The sequence below is a fragment of the Anser brachyrhynchus genome, assembly GCF_964034855.1.
Source record: "Anser brachyrhynchus genome assembly, chromosome: 3".
In the NCBI taxonomy this organism is placed as follows: Eukaryota; Metazoa; Chordata; class Aves; order Anseriformes; family Anatidae; genus Anser; species Anser brachyrhynchus.
The window spans coordinates 41863647-41881573 of NC_137696.1; the positions used below are offsets into that span (position 1 = coordinate 41863647).

Genomic DNA, 17927 nt, shown 5'->3' on the forward strand with positions numbered 1-17927 from the left:
GAGAGGAGGATTGTCTAAGCTTTATTTCTAAGCTAAACAAAGGAATGGTGACCTTTACAGAGCCACTTGTGTACTGCAGATGGACATCTCTCAAGGATGGTGACTGCGTGCCTGTCATTGTATCATTGCCAAGGCAATTAGAAATCAAGAGGCTAAGCTTTTGCTACAGAATTAAAAAAAAAAAAAAGGCAAATGTCCTGTGGAAAAACTCCATATCATATGGGCAACTTCTCTATAACATACAATCTAGTTAGCATTACAATCTCAGAAATCACAGACTCACAGAATGGTTTGGGTTGGCAGGCACCTTAAAGATTACCTAGTTCCATCCCCCTGCCATGGGCAGGGACACCTCCCACCAGACCAAGTTGCCCAAAGCCCCATCCAGCCTGGCCTTGAGCATTTCCATGGATGGGGCATCCACAGCTTCTCTGGGCAACCCGTTCCAGGGCCTCACCACCCTCTGAGTGAACAATTTCTTCCTTATGCCTAATCTAAACCCACCCTCTTTTAGTTTAAAGCCATTACGCCTTGTCCTATCACTATACTCCCTGAAAGAGTCCCTCCCCAGCTTTCCTGTATGCCCTCAATGCAATCTGTGTAGTCAGCTTTGGATTCCTTTTCCACAACATACAAAATCATCCTTCTTTTTCTTGCACATTACCATTAAAAATTACATATTTGAAAGGAGCCATTAGAGGACCAGCTCCTCAGAAAGAGGAAAATCAATTCATTGCCACATATGCTGAAAGGATAGAAGAGAGTCTTTCTCATAGGATGCAAAGTTAGCATCAGAAAGATTATTTCATCACTTGGCCCTTGCTTGCACAATGAACAGCTATCACTTTCAGATGTATTTTCTGAACAGGTAAAATCAGCCATGCACTTATGGATATGGTTTTAATAGTGGTATCTATTGTGTTCACATCTGTGCTGCACATGTTCTTCCTGCTACTGCAGTCAAAAGCACAAGGAAAGAGAGGGTAATGCATCACTCAGTTCATTCACTCTAAATGAATCCCAGAGGCAAGTAACCCAGCAAGTGGAAAGGCTGGTGAATTAGGAACTATATGAGAATAACACGTTTTGCACAGCCAGAACTACTGCAGGGTAGGTAGCCACTGATATTTCAAATACTTGTACATACCCGTTCCAATGTCAACATGCATATTTAGAAAAAGAAACTAGGCATGACTCACACTTCAGACTGGGAAAGCAGCACCCAGGAAAAAGGTGAGGTGTCCAGCTGATGGATGTTCCTCATCCCCTCCCTGCAAACCTCTGAAACTCTAATGTTCTGGTGAGAAGATGTACCAGCTGCATGGCACAGACTTCTGGCATGGCCCAGGAGGCTCTTGCTATCTGATTAAAAAGCGCTGATGCAGCATGAAAGCTACTGGGGATTACGGCTGAACAAAGGCGAAGTCTTTCTGATCCGCTCTGTGATGACTAAAAAGCTGTCAGATCTGCAAGTACTTCAGTGAAGTAATTCCCATATTTATAATGTTATTAATAAAATTTATTATTTATTAATTAAAAAATACTTGGAAGTGAAGGGCTCACAACTAAAAAGTTAGAAAACAAAAGACTCAGAGGCAGGATATGATCTTGCAAGGGGCATGGGCACAGCTTTGTTCCGCCTTCTAATATGGGTGGGAAGAAGGAACTCAGTTTCAGCTGCAGGGCATCTTGAACCCTTTGGGCATCCAGAGGACACGAAGAGCTAAAGTGAGCTCACAACAGATACTGCTCTTGAGCAAGACTCTGGTCTTGTGCTGCTGAAACACACGCATACCGAGAGGTTAGTCTGTGCCCAAAGTGCTTAAGAACAATTACATTTGACTGCCTCGCAAAGGCATCTTTTTGGAATCAAATCAGAAGAATATTTGTACAAATAAATACTTGAATGTGATGGCCACTGGCAACATGGAACAGCTTTAGGGATACGTGTTCCGTTAATGTGAAATAAACCTAAGTGAAAAGGGTGAGGGGGAGACTCCGCTGCATAGGCAATGCAAACATACAGAGTTGTGCACATTGCAAAATGAAGAAGCTGAGAGCCCAGGACACTTAACCTGGCACGGCTTCTCTGCTACTAGATACAGCTGGCACTGAACTAGCTCATCTTCAGGGTTGGCCTCCCCACCGTGAACTAGCTTTCTGCTTTTCTCTGTGTCCCTCTTTCACATCACCGCAAACTTACCTGCATTTGAGCGTTTCTTTGGATTTTTGAGACTTCGGCACCTGCCGCTGGCAGAGCTGCTGTTCTCGCTCATGGAGTCTTGAGCAGAAGAGGCGCTCCCCGTCGCCTCGCTGTCCCTCATCATGCTCTCGTAGCCGCTGCTGCCCCCGCTGTGGTAGAACAGGGCGGTCTTCCCCATGGCAGGGGGCAGCTCCCCGCTCAGGACACTGCTGTTATCGCTCCCGTGACCACTGCTACAGCGGTGAGGTTTCCGGGGAGGGGTGATCTTGCTGTAAGGGGATGGCAGCATGTGAACGGCCGGCTTCTCCTCTCCATGAAGGCCCCCGCGCTCCTCTGCCTCTGAGTTTCCCCGCAGCTGCAAACCTCTGGAGCCGGCGCTGCCTTGGAGCAGCTCTGAAATCCGCCCGTTGACAGCCCGAAGCGGCAATTTGGAAGCGAGGCTGGAGCCTCGGTTTCTGCTGAGGGACTGTGTTGACCAGGACATATTCTTCCCACTTGGAGGCAAACTGGAGCTCTGCCCGACGGACTGAGGCAGAGACTTGGTCGAAAAGCTGAGTGTTTTGGTGGCAGAGGCAGACAGGCTTCGGGCCTTGGGACTCGCCAACAGGAGCTTGCTGACAGCAGAGATCTTTGACTGTCCAGCTTTTGGGGAGGCCCCTGCAGACTGCGAGAGCCCCGAGTTGGTTGGTGAGGACATGACACTGCGGCTGACGCTCCTTCCAGCCCTCGGCATGGTGGTGTCTTTGCCAGGGTTCATTTTGGAGCTCACAGAGGACAGGCTTTCTGCTCTTTCCAGTGAGAGACACTCATAGTGGCTTCCTGTGGACCTTCCAAGGGAGTTGGTCCTGCTGGCGAGCTGCTCCAGCTTGGCACTGAACAGCTTGCTGCTGCTGTTGTTGCTGCTGCTGTCAATGCCAGGGCCCTTGGGTTTGGCATTCAGCTCCTCAGGGAAGCTGGCCAGGAAGGGCCCGGGCTGGCTGGAGGGACTGCTGGTGGTGCTGCTGGCAGCGCTGTGCTGGGGGCTGGCTCTGTTCTTCTGATCCAAGCTTGACTTTCTCACTGGCGGCAGAGGAGGGGTCCCTTTGGGGCGAGTGAGGACACAGTGTTTGGGAGAGGCCATTTTTTTGTCTAGGCTAGCCTTAGAAAGCTGGGGGTGGGCAGGAGAGCTGGCTCCGCTGCTGTCAGTGGCAGTAGGAAGGAGGTGACTGTCAGGTTCCTCCAGCTTGCCTGATTTTGGGAGCCCTCGAGGGAGGCTACGGCTCTTCAAGCCATCAATGGAATGAACGGGGCTTTGGATTGCAGAGCCTGATGCTGCCATCTCACACCCATCCACGATCCTCTTCAGACTGTCAGATCCTGGGGAGATAGAGGCGTCCCCACCACTGCTGCTGCTAAACCTGTCTGCTGAGGACTGCTTTGTGCTGTGCTCAGGCTTGGCTGGAACTGTGGCTGTGTCAGGCCTTGGCCCATCGCTGCTCCCAGAGCTGTCCTTTTTAACATCTTCTTCTCTCTTCAGCCAAGGATCTTCAAATTTGATATCCTTCTTAGCACTGGATTCTTTCTCCTCATGGGAATGGGCAGCTTTTGGGTCTGCAGTTACTGCTGATACAGCGTCATCAGTGTCTTGTGCTTTGAAGGGATTAACGGCAATACATGGATAAACAGTAATGTTTGTCTTCATTGGGATGTAGCCCTCACAGCTACTGAGGCTTGCAGTGTTTTTAATTGTGACAGTAGTTTTCCCTAGAGCTGATATTTTACAGCCTTTGATGGGTGGCACTTTGCCGAAAGCTTCCTCCCCCATTTCTGACAGTATGAGCATGTTGTCAGTCACTGGCTTCTGTTTGTCACCTACACAGATCATGCTGGCACTTTGTATGGTGCTTGCAAACTCAGAAACAGGGGGTTCTGCCATTGCTTCTCCATGCCCATAGCATGCCTGGGCAATGAAACTGTGGCATGACTGTTCACCATCACTCCCTGTGCTCATTTCACTCAACCATGAGCTGATAGATGAGCGCCTGCTGCCATCATCCTGGGATTTGTCATCCAGGCCCAACTTTGGAAGTGGCAGGAACTGTGTGATGCTGACTTCAGACACAGGAGCTGCACTGGAGTAACATTCGAGATCTTCGGATATGCTGCTGATGATACTGACTGGCCTAGACCCAGAGGCCAAAGCCTGCACAGAGCAGTCGCTGTTAAAACTGATGATGCTGGTTGGGCGCCCGTTGTCCAGGACCCCACTAATGGTTAGCTCTTCTACAAGGGTGAACACCAGCTCGTCCTCTCCATTCAGTTCCAATGGCTGCTGCACAGTCACCATGGTGGTGCTCAGTATCTCCTTCTTGGATTCAGGAGAAATGCTTTGTTGCTGATCTTCATCAAGAATGGTGTCTTCGAAATCCCCACTGCTGGAAGACACCGACTTCTTCATGATCTGAGGGCTCATTCCTACAGGTGGGGTCCGGATTTCTGGCTGTAATGAAGATTCACTAGATGTCATCCCAGTATCCCTACTCAGAGGAGCTGGTGGGGGAGTGGTGCTGGGCAGGACTCCTTTCTGTGTATAGACCTTGCACCTCTGGGAAGGAGAAGTTGGTGGTTTGTACTCAGATGTTTTGGAGAGGCTTGCAATGCCAAGCCGAGGCGAACCCATTGGCCTAGGTTTGCCTTCCACAAATCCACAGGTGTTGAGACCTTCTCTGCTGCTCTGCAAGCTGGTGCTGTGTGCTAACTGGCAAGAGTTAAGCTCTTTACTAGAGCTGCCTGTTACACTCCTGGGAGAAGAAGGAGTTGAAACATTAGTAAGAGCTCCAGAAGGAATGGGGGAGTGATTTCTTTTAGTTTTGCTGGGTGTTGCATTTATATTTTCCTTGGCTTCTCTATCAGGATGCTGACATTCTGGCTTTGTATCTTCCTTATCTGATTCTGGTAAGTGGCTAAGCTCTGCCAGTTGGCTTGAGACAGAGCACTTAGACATCTGGTCTGAGCTAAATTGAGCAGGCATCTCTTCAAAGGGAAATTTGTCGGTCTCTTCACTGCCATCTATGCAATCCAGCCTCTCCTGGAGCTCTGCAAAGGTGTTGCACTTCAGGCAATCTCTTTCAGATGTGCTGGGCCCTGATTCACTACCTTCCTCCAGCCTTCCCTCATTTTTGGTCTTTTGCAGTGCAGGAACTATGGGAACAAAGTCAGGGGGACCCTCGTTATCTGTCAGTTCCTTATCAGAAAGGGCAGTGCCATTGGGGCCGACATAAATCACTGTGTCACAGGACTGCTCGCTGCTGGACGAATAATCAGGATCACTTGACAAATGCAAAATAGGGAAGTCTGGGTCAACGGTGTTTCTGGAATGGAAAGGTCTCAGCTGGGTTGGCCGCCGCATCCTGCCCTCCTCACAAGAGCTCTCTCCTCCAGAAGAACTCGATGTGTACTGCAACATCAGAGAGACAGTGACCATGACATTTAAGTATTGCAAACAGCTCCTTGCACAAAGCACACGCACAAAAATGTCACAGTCGCATCTAAACAGGGAAATCTCTAATGCACAGAGCTCTGAAGCCTTTTATATTCAGTCTTACAGCAAACACACGGCAGTGTTCAACAGAGAACCCAATGCCCCAGCTCCAAATGTCCCATTCTAAGAGTCATGAGATTTCAAAAATAAAAAGGACTGAATAAATTAATCAAGATCCCTTTTCTAATTTAGTCCAACCAAAGAAATCAGATATTTGCCAAAGGCTTTCCTGATTTTGTGTGTCTGAAGAGGAACAAGAAAACTCATCACACAAATAAGGCACAGAAAATAAAGACAATCCCTTTTGGTCATACTACCAGTGTGTGGAATTGTATAATGTGTGCACAGAGTCTCTGAAGGCACACTGCTGTGATGGTGTGTGGACTGATTTCCTTCTCTTGTCTCTCTTCAAAGTTTTTGTCAATCCATAGGCAGTCAATTTAAATCAGACATTCACTGGTTGTACCCAATTCCCAATGCAAGCTATACAGAAGGAACCAGGCCTCCATAAACACAGAATTGGATACGGCTCACCATCTCTTTACTTCTTGGAAAATCAACCACCAATATTTAGAAGCAGTCAGAATAAAAGGAGCATTGGTACCGGCAATGGAAACATTGCTTTGCATTTATTTTGTTCCTGCTCTCTGTGAGAAGCACAGAGAATCTAATTCTTCATTAATCCCAATTTTCTTTACAGTAGTTTCATTCCTTATTATTTCATTAGTACTAAGAATATAATTGAAAATTTATGCTCTCAGCTGTATCACTAAGTAAGGACAGCTTACAAACCTGTTATAACAGGTACGTCTGAAGTCATTCCTCTATCTGAAGCTGAAGCATTTACCCCCCCCCAGACTCTACTATGTGCTCTGAGCCACTCGCCTAGGACAGTACATACAACCTATGCACTTTGGAATTGATTGCTGATGTTGTATATGCTGCTCTACCCAATTAAGGAGCCTTTAAAGTCCTTCTTGCTCCCCCCTCCAGCATTACAAGAAGGAAGTTATACATTGCCTTACCTTAGTTTTCTTTTTCTTCATCCTGAGGACTCTTGATGCAATCTGGATAGTGGACAGCGTCTCAGCGTAGTTCCCCGCAGCGGCTGAAATGTGAGCTATCATTGTGGTGCGGCAGTTCATATTCCCCAGGGACTCTCGAAGCAACATGGTGAGCTTGCTGTCTCTGCAAAATAAAATGAATTAAGGCTGCATTAGCGATCGAGGTTTCACTTTGACCATCGTGATGTGACTTGGGTCTCAGCAAGATTTTTTCCCCTCCTTTTAATGGAATCCTAATTAGTTCTGTTCCTCAGGTTTGCACTATCTTGTATCTGCAGCTGAGCACACTGAAAGACCCTGGACTATGAGTTAAACTTCTTTTGTCTTCCCAGTTCCTCCTCTATGTCTTCTTCTGGTCTTACTCCTTCAGCACTGTCATTTTTGTGAATACAGAGCTACAGACCAGCACTGGAGACTGTTAAGGAGCCACTGCAGCAGACCGCTGCCCTCTTCCATTGTGCAGTGTACAAGCAAACTCTGGCCTAGCTCTGGAGGACAAGAATGTAGACTATTAGATTTGAGGACCCAAAGTTTTTCTTGCCTGCCGGGGCACTGCATGATTCAATAATACTAGTAGTTAAATCACTACAATTAATTTTGGACGATACTGGTGAAATACAAAACAATCAAGCCTTAAGACTTCTCACAATTGTTCTTTCATATTAGATCTTTTCTTCCGCTGAGACGGGAATCAAATTTTCTGTTCTTGCCATTTACTCTATTGTTCAGAACAGGATAGCTCTTGAAATGCTGATGCCTTATTGAGGAGCTATGACTGGACTAAGAATGGGAATTGTCAAGCATGACAATTTTAACAGCATAAAGATGCATATATAACGTTTCCGTGGTGTTCATCCAATCCTGTAGTCAAAAACATACAAAATATTTTTAAGGGAGCTTTAGCTACAAGATGCACAGGTCGACTAGCTGACTAGTTGGAAAATAGTATCATTTTGAAGTGAGCATCTCCTACAATAAAGGTTGTGGATAATCGTTACATATGGCTCAAAGTAAAGACAACAACCTAATATTTACCTACTGTTCAATGAATTGCTTTCACTGTTGTAATAATAGCAATACTGTCAGTGGTTATGGATCAGATTTTTGGGGCTCACTGTTCAATATCTGCTAATACCTATGGTGCATGCGTGCCCTTAGTCATCCACATAACATTCCCAGCTGATAGGAATTCTGCATAAAGCTGCAATTTGTAGGAAATAAACCTATTTCTACTGGATAGGACTGACAGACAATCATCAAAATTCTTGAACCTCTATTTTGATTGGGAAAACAATAGCATTTTGGATGCATATTTCAATGCATCTAGCAATAAGGTTGGGGAGCTCCTAAATTGTGCTTCTCCTGAGTTTTCTAGTACTCATGATTTCAGCTAGGCTAGCAATACTGGATAGAAAATATTTTCTGTTTCAGAATTTCTGCTTCCTTCTGCTCCAGACTCATTGAAAACTGTCTGGCAGCTTTGAGAAACAAACAAACATCCATAAAGACTACACTGAGATGGCCTCACTCATTTCACTTGTGACCTAAGGCTGCTTTGAATCCACAGATCCAGAGTTAATAGGCTGCTGTACCCCAGGTTAGTGGCCCTCCTTTCCATCAAGGAATAATTAAGATGTCAAATTTTGTACATCAGTTATTGCCACTCCAATGCAGAGTTAAACAGAAATTATTAACATCTGCACAGAAATCAATAACAAGCCTTTCATTTGCTAGTGCTTCTATCATAGCAAAACATGAGACGACAGAGGAAAGGGCAAAAGAATGCATTCTGAACATGTCGGTCTCCTGGGAATACATAACCCATGCAGCCAGCATCAGCACGCTGCGGCATGGCTCTCCTAGAGCTATATGCATTATGAATATAAAATAATCTGTGCCATCTGCCTTGTATTGAAATGCACACTTGCAAGAAGAATGACAGAGGAAATTCTTATTCTATAATTCAAATTCTATGACATATACCAGAAAGAAACTAAAGGGCAGATTTTTTTAGGATTGAAGCAGGAAAATTGGCAGCAAAAAAGCCCAACCAATACTGATTTCTAATTTCAGAGTTTCCACATTCAGTACTGCCTGTATCTTGACTATCAGCTTTGGACACAGAAAAAAATAGTCTCCTGTCACTATTGTATATTGAAAAATAAAATAAAGAGGAAGAAATTTGCTAACCTCATATTTTGTCAATCTGGACATTGTCGTGAATCATTTCACCTGTTCATGATTCACTGATCTCCTACAATAGCACCTACCAACTTCTAAAAGAAAGAATGAAAAACAAAGGGAACATAATAACACAAACATGTGGCTTAGCAACTATTAATTTTCAACTCACCCTATCCTCAGCAAGTAAAATTATTGACAAAATACTTTGTGCATCTCACTGAAATTCACCTATCATACAGTGTGAGATGAGAAGTAGATGGTTTGCTCTTCTGAGTGCTGACATGGTATTTCTGCTTGAAAAAGGAAAGGCTTTGAATTGCTTCATTAGGTGATTCACAAGCTGTTATTTGCAAAAGCAAAATTTCCTGTGAAGCCTCCAGTTTTACAAAAAGAAGGTCTGGACTGAAAGAGTTTTGAGAAGGAAGAACTTCGTTGCTCTTCTGCCTGTGCAAAACAAAGACATAAGAAATTTTGAAGAAAGCTCACAGAAGGGCTGCTGCTCCTGGGTGCGTGTTGCTCATTAAATTAAGCAAAGGCTGGTTTGCAGAATGTTACAGATTTCTCACAGCAGCATTGTGAACTGTTTTCTATTTCTTGTCTTCTGAGACCACCATACAAACTGGAATCAGTGTGAATTAGTTCTTTCACTGGCTCAGCAAGAAGGAAAAAGCATACGTATTTCTGTTCCTCTTAAACACATCTATCTTCCTTCCTCATGATTAATTATACCCAGATTCAAACAAAATCGAATCATACATTAGAAGAATGAAGTACTCAAGATAATGACAAGTTTGCTCGGACATGGCCTAAATCACACTTGACTATGTGCATTAAGTACAAGTCCATAATTTCATAACTGGATACTATTTTTCCACTAGACCCCTACCTGAATCACTGCACAGGATAAACACTGCTCACTAAACAAGAAGTTATCCAGTCTTTCGTTTAATCCCTGCCTTTTAATGTGCGGACTTGTGCCTTATCTACTGTTAGGACTACACAAACTCAGCTGTGCATCCAGAATGACTTATTTCTTCAAAGGCTTTTTTTCTCTTTCCTGTGGAGCTCATCAATGAAGCATATCTGATGAATGCCTCTGAGGTGAGGTATATAATCCCCTGTTAATACCTGCAGCATTGAAGACTTCACTAAGCATAGGTGTTTGGTGTGAAGCACTGATCTTTCAGAGTACTGAGCATCATACTTTCATATTCAAAGTACAGCTTCCTTTGACTTCTGATGCAAAGAAAATGGTGCAGCTGTTTCTCAGCCTGGGTACCAACAAACCAGGAGCATGCAGGAACAGCCTACCTACAAACAGTAGTAATGCTTCGGCAGAACCAGTTCTGAAGGTGGTACCAGCTCCCTTCAGAATACCTCCCTGTCCTTGCACAGCTCCAATTTCTATACACCTTCCAACTTCTGTCACGGGCCAAGGCAGGAATTTATTGACAATGACCACATCACAGTACAGTCCCGATTCATCTCCAAAGACAGTCCTTCATTTGCCTTGAAAAAGATGATAATTTTATGGAGAAAATAAAGTCCTGCAGAGAAAACAATATATATAGCCCATGGGGCCATAGTAAGTTTGCCAATATAACCTTATTACTGGCATTTTCTGCCCCTGTAGTAATTGACTTCACAATCTGCATATTCTTCTTATATATTTTATGTCATTTCAGCTGGATTTATATTTACACTTCAATGAGGTATCAGCAGGCCTGAAACCTTCCCATGTATTAAAAAGCCTCAACTGCTGAACAAGCTGACCAGCTGGCAGCAGCATCCAGCTGCCACTTTTTGTATGGACAAGTAATAGGGAAGGAGGAGGTGACTCACGATTTACCTTGCGGTTTTGTTAGTATTTGCTGCTGGTGAGGAACAGTGAGAATCAGGAGCACTGCAATCCTTTCCTGTACGCTACAGGAGAGTTTTGCTCTCATGTGCTCACACCCTCTTTGCCATGCTCTTCTCTTATCAGACACTTCTGTTCCCTTCTATCAGTGTTTACCCTGGGCTTTCCTCATCCACCCTTCTTCTTCATTCTCATTCCTATACCATAATCCTCACCCCCCTGCTCCCTCCTGAAGTGGCCCAACACTACTCCATTTCATGCTGCTGTGCTCTAACCACCTAAACCAGACTTCGCCAGTCTCCAGCATCATTTCTAGCACCTCTCCCAGTACTGATCTCCTCTTTCCTTACCTCTTGCTCCTATTAATGTCCTCCACTGTCACTCTACAACCACCAAAACCCCTCTCCCCACTTGAGTTCCCTCAGCTGCTCACTGATACCCATCAAAGGCACCCCATAACCCCCACATAACTTGGCATGGCTCATTGCACCACGCTACATAGGTGAGGGGGCATAGCATGGACAGAGCCTTCCTGTATTTTCCCGCATCTGTCAGATCCTTCAGCTTTATGAGAATTCGTGCTAGTAATGTGTTCAAAATGTGTTTTGCAGAAAAGAGGCAAATGATAATTGCTTTTGTTTAGGGCTGCAAAATAGAATTCATGAATGGAAAATGAAGCAGTAAGAATAAATATTATGCTCAGTAAATTTGCGGGAATTTTCATTGCCCAGCATCTCATTCTTTGTATAGGAAAGGCAAGGACAGAGCTTTTCCACAAATGGAGGGAATGCTGGAGAGGAAGATCCAGCTAAAGTCCTGGAATCATGATTTTTCTGTGGAATTATTAAATAAATCCTATTAGACTCTTTGCTCCCCCCCCACACACCTTAATGAAAATACTTTCCTTGTCTTCCCCTTCCACTCGTCCCACTACTATAAGGATTTTGGCTATTCAGTGACAAAAGCAGCACCATCAGGAATAGAAATAATAACACTCTACAAGGATTAAAATACAGTATTATAAATAAGCTTTAGAACGTGTATGGGTGTGTGTTTGTGCTCTCTATTAATCATACACCTTGGTGTATTCCTAGGCACTTGGCCAAAAGAAAAATGTTGTCAAGTCCCTCAAGGTGTTATTGTTACAGGATAAGACGATGTATGCCCTCAGGTGTCTTGTAATCTAATTATTTACAGGGGTATGTCAAAGGAAAAATCTCTGGAACTATGGCAGCTATTTTTGATCACAGTCTTAACTCTGCTCCCTTGTGCTAATGCACAGCTTTATTCATAGTAATAAATGTTTGCATAATGAGAGAATCATATAAATACTCCATTTGGTTTTGGCTCCTATTGCATGGAAATAATTTCTACAGAGGACAGTTCATAACTTAAAAGGCACAAAGCCAACATTGGATGTTACAGGTAGGTAGCAACTGAGTTCATGAAGAACCAGTGTAGCTTGCTTAGCTATGTCTTTCCCTTCTGTTAATAAATTTTACAGAAGGAGCAAGGAAATGGGAGCAATGTGTGTAGGCACAAGCAAAGTGAGGCCAAGTGGCTGGTAAAGCCACTCGGTGATTCAGCCATGTAAGCCTGGCTGTGTAAGCAGAACAAAGCAAGGTAGTTGAAGAAATATGGGTAACATGTTGGACCTTTAACCTGGGGAATCCTTCACCTGATAAAATGAGGCACTGGGGAAATCGCAAACTTGTTCCAGATGGAGGCTAACTAGCCTTAAAGGGAAAACTAAGCGAAGTGAAAATCTACACTACAGTTAGTTATCTTGTATGAAGTACACCAGCACAAAACAGAAAGCTGTCCTCACTGCACAGGGGAGTGGGGAGCCAGCTGAAAGGAGCATAGTGGGGAGATACTGTGGTCAGATTCATGTGCTGGGAACATCAAAATCAGGTATGAAAGGATGTGACACTGCAGAAGTCAAGGGCAGGAAAAAGGAGTTGCTGTAGTCAAGTATCGGATGGCAGGGGCTTATACTTGAATTCTAATATTAAAAAATATGTATGAAATGTAGGTTTTCCTCCCACAATTCTCGTCTTGTAGCAGCCTAACTGTGCAAATTTCATACTGCGGAACGATCCTTGTGCATGTGACAACACGTAAGCACGTGACAGATGCACAAAATGGCATTTTTTTCTCTCTTTTCACCAAAGACAGAAATTAATAATAGGACAACCCAAATAGCTCCAGCTACACTGACTCCTTGAAACTGACTGTCCCTCTGACCATAAAAAAGGATGGTTTAAGATGGTGTAACTTTGCATAGAAATAGCTCCCAAAGATGGTGAAACTTTAATAGTCAACAAAATAGCCAAAAAGAAGCCTGATATCCAGAAATGACATAGAAATTCCCCAGACTGGAGCAATTCACGCTTATCCACAGTAGATCTACCTCACAATAAAGCAATTTTCATGGTTTCTGACACTGCCAGCCAGGGTCTGAGCTGCACACCTCTATACCAGCCCTGGGGAAGCCCAGAGAAAGATGTCCCCTCCATCACCTCATGCTCCCTTGTGCCGCCAGCAGAGCTGAACCAGCACGGGCTCCATCCTCCAGCTCCTAGCACAGAGCCAATCTCCACTCACAAGGAACCATTAAAAACACACAGACAAAGCACAACGCGAATCAAAAGAAAAGGATCCTGGTTGGCCTAGCTGTCATTACAGTGCCAGCTCCAAATAAATTCTCGGCTGAAAAACAGAAGCTCAATTAATCCAGGGAGCTAATTAGGCTCTGCAACTGTATGTTGGAGTTAAAGCCAGATTCCCCCAAACCAGCAATGCCACAGGAAAACCTGAGCAGTAAATAGACTGTGATTTACAGGAGAAAAAAAAAATCCCACAGTTAAAACCAATAATGACACAGATTTTAAATAATTTAAAGACTTTGCATGCGGCCAGGCTCTGTCGTAACCTCTAACAATGTACACTCACAAAGGGAAGGAAAAAGCCCCCCCTCCTCGGCCCCCCCATCCTTTCTTGCTTGGCTCCCTGTCTGGAAGCATCACAGGGGCTCCGCTTATCACTGAAGAGATTTGCTTGCTTTGAATGAGAGGACAACATTTGTACCCACTTCTGAACAGCCCCTGGAGTAGCTGAGGAGACTGCCTGCCTCTGCTGGGCTGCCTGTGTCCTGGGAACAAACCAGGTGGAGAGCCAACACCATTGGTACAGGGCAGTGATGGGGGAAATCATATAGCAAAACCGAAACACAAGGACACGTTCCCTGGCAATCTGTTGACGACACGTTCTGGAAGCCACCTTCACAGCAGCCCCTCTGGTGGCTGATTCGGGTGGGTGACGGCCTGAGCACAGCGACGAGATGCCTACAGCAAGGGCAGTGGCCACCTCAGCTTTCACCTCAGCGCAAGCAGCAAGCCCCTGCCCACCAGGCTGGCATGACCCTTGTGTTGTGCGCTCCCCAGACAGCTGGGTGACCATTTCGGCTGCCTGCCTGGTGAATACAGCGTGGTCATTTGGAAGGGGGACAGAAATGGCGCTCGCTGCTGTGCACAGCGGCACCCGCTAGCCCGGGAAGCAAGCAACAGCACTTTGCCCTTTGCTTTCAAGGAGTGTTATGATTCATATCTACCGAGAGTGGAATACCAGGGTTATTTCCTCACACAGAAAATTAACTTCAAATGTTTGTAATTGATCCATGAATATTCATGATCTTTTGGGAGGATTTCATAATTACTTCATTCTGGTTAGACTCATTTGATCTGCAGTAGAGACAGCAGCAGTTTACACTCCTTCATCAAGACGCCAACAATTTGGCAGCGTGACCTTCCCAGTTTCCTGTGCTGGAGAGCAGCTCTAGTTATCCTAATTGCAATCCCAAATGGAGTGGTACCTGAAAATAAATTGACTGCTGTTCAGTTTTAGAAACCGCTCCACTTGGAAGTGCTGGTAGCGTAAACACATGACATCTCCAGGAAACTGGAAGGTCACTCAGCAAAGTCCTTTGCATTTTGATAAGTAAGATTTTATATGCCAGCCCCCTGCAGCCTTCAACCCACAGCATTATCATAGAGGAAGAAGAACACACACTCCTGCACAGAAAAAAAAAAAAAAAAAAGAAGGAAAAAAATGGAGAAAAAAAACAACAGACTTCATCTGCCATTAATATTATGAAAATTATACGGCTCATCTATGCTACTCACTAGACCTATTCCAGATGAAAGTTAGGTTTAGAAGTTTATTCTGCCCATGCATCTGTGCACAAGTTTGCCTTATCGCTTCCAGCAATAAACTTTCTGCCTGTTGGCTAATTTAAAGAAACTTTGAGAAAACAATTTAAAAGCCTCAAAGTCTCCACAAGTATTCTGAGAACTGATGGCTGGGTGGATGGATGAAATCTTATTTGTGCTCCCACAGCAAAGTGGCTGAGAGTCCTTAAACTCTACCCTTGAACACACAAGGGGAAGGTACACAGGTAAGAGAAATTGCCAACCACATGGCAACTTTCAGCCAGTATTTACACCTTTTTGGATGCCAAAATTAAGAGACAAATTGTTAGAAACATGATTTTCTTGATGCTGATCCTCTCAGAACTGCTCATTTAGATTAACAGACCAAAAAAGATCCACTCATATGAAAGTGGTCTTGGCTATCAACTGTCAAAACACAAAGTAGAACAGTAAAAATATTAAATTAACAACATCAGAGCAAAATATACAGTCAAATACCTCAAGAATTAGTGCCATCCTTGGTAGTCAATTTATTAGCTCTTTAAAGTTCCTCTTCACATACAACTCCAAACTCTCCTTCACAGAGAAGCATAAAACTGTTAAAAGCTGCTAAAAGAAGCAATACGTCTTCATTGGCAGGGAAGATGGACTCTGCTACAGCTGATTGATGTGCTAATTTAGGATTGGAATCAAGCAGATGAAGCAATTTCCAAAACTGGGGGATTTTTATGTGTCATTCCCCATTTGTCAGTTGGGGATCCACATGCCTGAGTTGCTCAGGTGCAAACCATCTAGGAATTCAGGACTGATATTTTGGAATTCTGTACTGACATGTACAGGTATTACATGCAGATCCTAGACACTTGGAAAATCCCACTGAAGTCAGCAGATATCAAGCGAGTCCATCATCTTCCAAAAATCTGGGTAAGTAACTAAGTCTGGACTTAGTTGTCTAACTACACTGCTTCTCCTTTACATCTATATTCTTCCAAAAAGCAAAATGGACTAGAAAGCTGGTTTCACTTCACAGATTCCATTTTGCCTTTTTTCAAGTCAAAATAAGTTTTTTTTAACACCTGCAATGATGTTTGAAGAACCAGATGAATGGCAGCGTTCTCTGGCTCGCAAGTCCTTTGCCTCTATATTTGCACTGCCAACAACCAATAGGGATGAGTTGAGCTTGTTAGGAACTGGAGAGAGACCAAAAACTCATTTCACATAAAAATTAATGGCCATCAGACAGCAACAACTTTTGTGTACAGATGGGCTGAGCTACCCTCACAATGGGCTGATTGAGAGATGTGATGAAACAGACTGAACGACAACAGTGATGATGCTATCTTGCACTGTAATTAAAGATCACAGATGAAAAAAATCTTTATCTGTGACTGGCTTGGTGATATCTGAAAAAATGCCTCAAAACTAAGACTTTTATGAGCTGAAAACCATGGCAGTGTGGTCCGAACCCAGCTGTCACTGAAGTCAACAGAAAGGCTTCAGCAGGATTTGAGTTGGGCTTTTACAGATTCTGTGATTGGATGCATGAGATGATGAATTGAATAATCCCTTCTTGAAGTCAAATACATGGCAATGAAGTTAAACCATGGAACCACAGGCAGTTTTATGATGTGTTTAAAAGTTTTTGGCAGCACAGGGCCAAATCTAGCAGCTGCTGCAGGGCAGTGGGAATTTTCTCATCTATAAACACAGGCACAAGAAAACTAAATGTTTGGTTCTTTTACCCCCCTCACACTTCATCATACTTTATTCATAGAGGATGCAAGATAAAACCTGAGGGACCCCAGTCTCCATGCAAATATTTCTTATTGTAAGTAAAAGTGGCCAAATCAATATATAATGATTTTAAATGTATATGTATTTGTCATGTAAACCATTTGGAGATTGGCCGTATCAAATACATTTATCTTCATCTATGCAGCAATTTAAAATATTAATGATGCACATGCATTTTTCATATTATCTGAAGTTTTGCTCCCCCTTTAAATGGATTCTTTATTTTAGTGGGATTTATTTTGCCCACTATAATGCCATTAATTAGACAAGCTCCTCAATAGACTCTCATATCTCCAGCACTTCAGTGATCTCTTAATAGCCTGTGACAGCAAAGAAAAGGAACTCTTTGAAACTTGCTGTTTTGTAACCTTACATAGCTTGCGGTTTTACCTGAGGTAACCAGAGCATGTTTTAGAATTCAATAGGCATCTATTACACCCAGAAAATCAACTGTAAATTTGAGTATTTCCATGCTAATAGCTGCCTCTCCACAAGATTGGCAGTCAGAACAGACTTGTGAGTGCCAGAAAGCAAAATACAACTACTAATGTTTGTATGTATTTAGCTTTAAATGATAAAAAGATATCTATTAAAGAGTCAGCTGTTCAAAATCCCAGAAGCATTAAAATAAAATTTCGAACACAAGCTGAGCCAGTCTTTCACAAAAAGCCCCTTTCAACCTTCAACCATCTTCAGAAAGCCTCAAACTGGACTCATTTACAATGTGCCTGGAAGGGCCCTGTTCTGTTTACAGAGCTGCTGCTGAAGCTCAGTAATTCTTGCAGCTGAAAATAGTTGAGGCTGCAGGAATATTTTGGCAAAGTTCTTGTCCTAGCTTTATACTCTCTACTCTCTCTGCTGTTGAATTTAGTTAGACAGGATACTAGAGGGACATTTGGCCTGAAGCAGTATGGCCACTATTATGTTCTTAACTTTGTATTACTGTGGTTTACAGCAAGGCTCTGCAGCCTCCCTCCTGCATCCCCTCCACATGCCCACTGCACTCTCCTGAGGATGGGGAAATGCGTTCCTCAGAATCCCGTCAGTCCCTGGGTGCTGGGTCTGCAGGCACAAGAGAGGCCCAGAGGAAAGA

At 43.9% G+C, this 17927-nt stretch overlaps 1 protein-coding gene across 8 annotated transcripts in view; it reads right to left on the bottom strand.

Moving 5' to 3' along the window:
- KIF26B (kinesin family member 26B) overlaps positions 1-17927 on the bottom strand; it is a 293782-nt gene that overhangs the window by 17822 nt on the left and 258033 nt on the right. For all 8 annotated transcript variants that reach the window (XM_080586714.1, XM_080586713.1, XM_080586717.1 and 5 more), the window contains 2 exons: positions 6749-6911; positions 2204-5639 (listed from right to left, as the gene is read on the bottom strand). In XM_080586714.1, the coding sequence (XP_080442840.1) occupies positions 2204-5639; positions 6749-6911 (3599 nt within the window). The remainder of the gene's footprint in view (positions 1-2203; positions 5640-6748; positions 6912-17927) is intronic.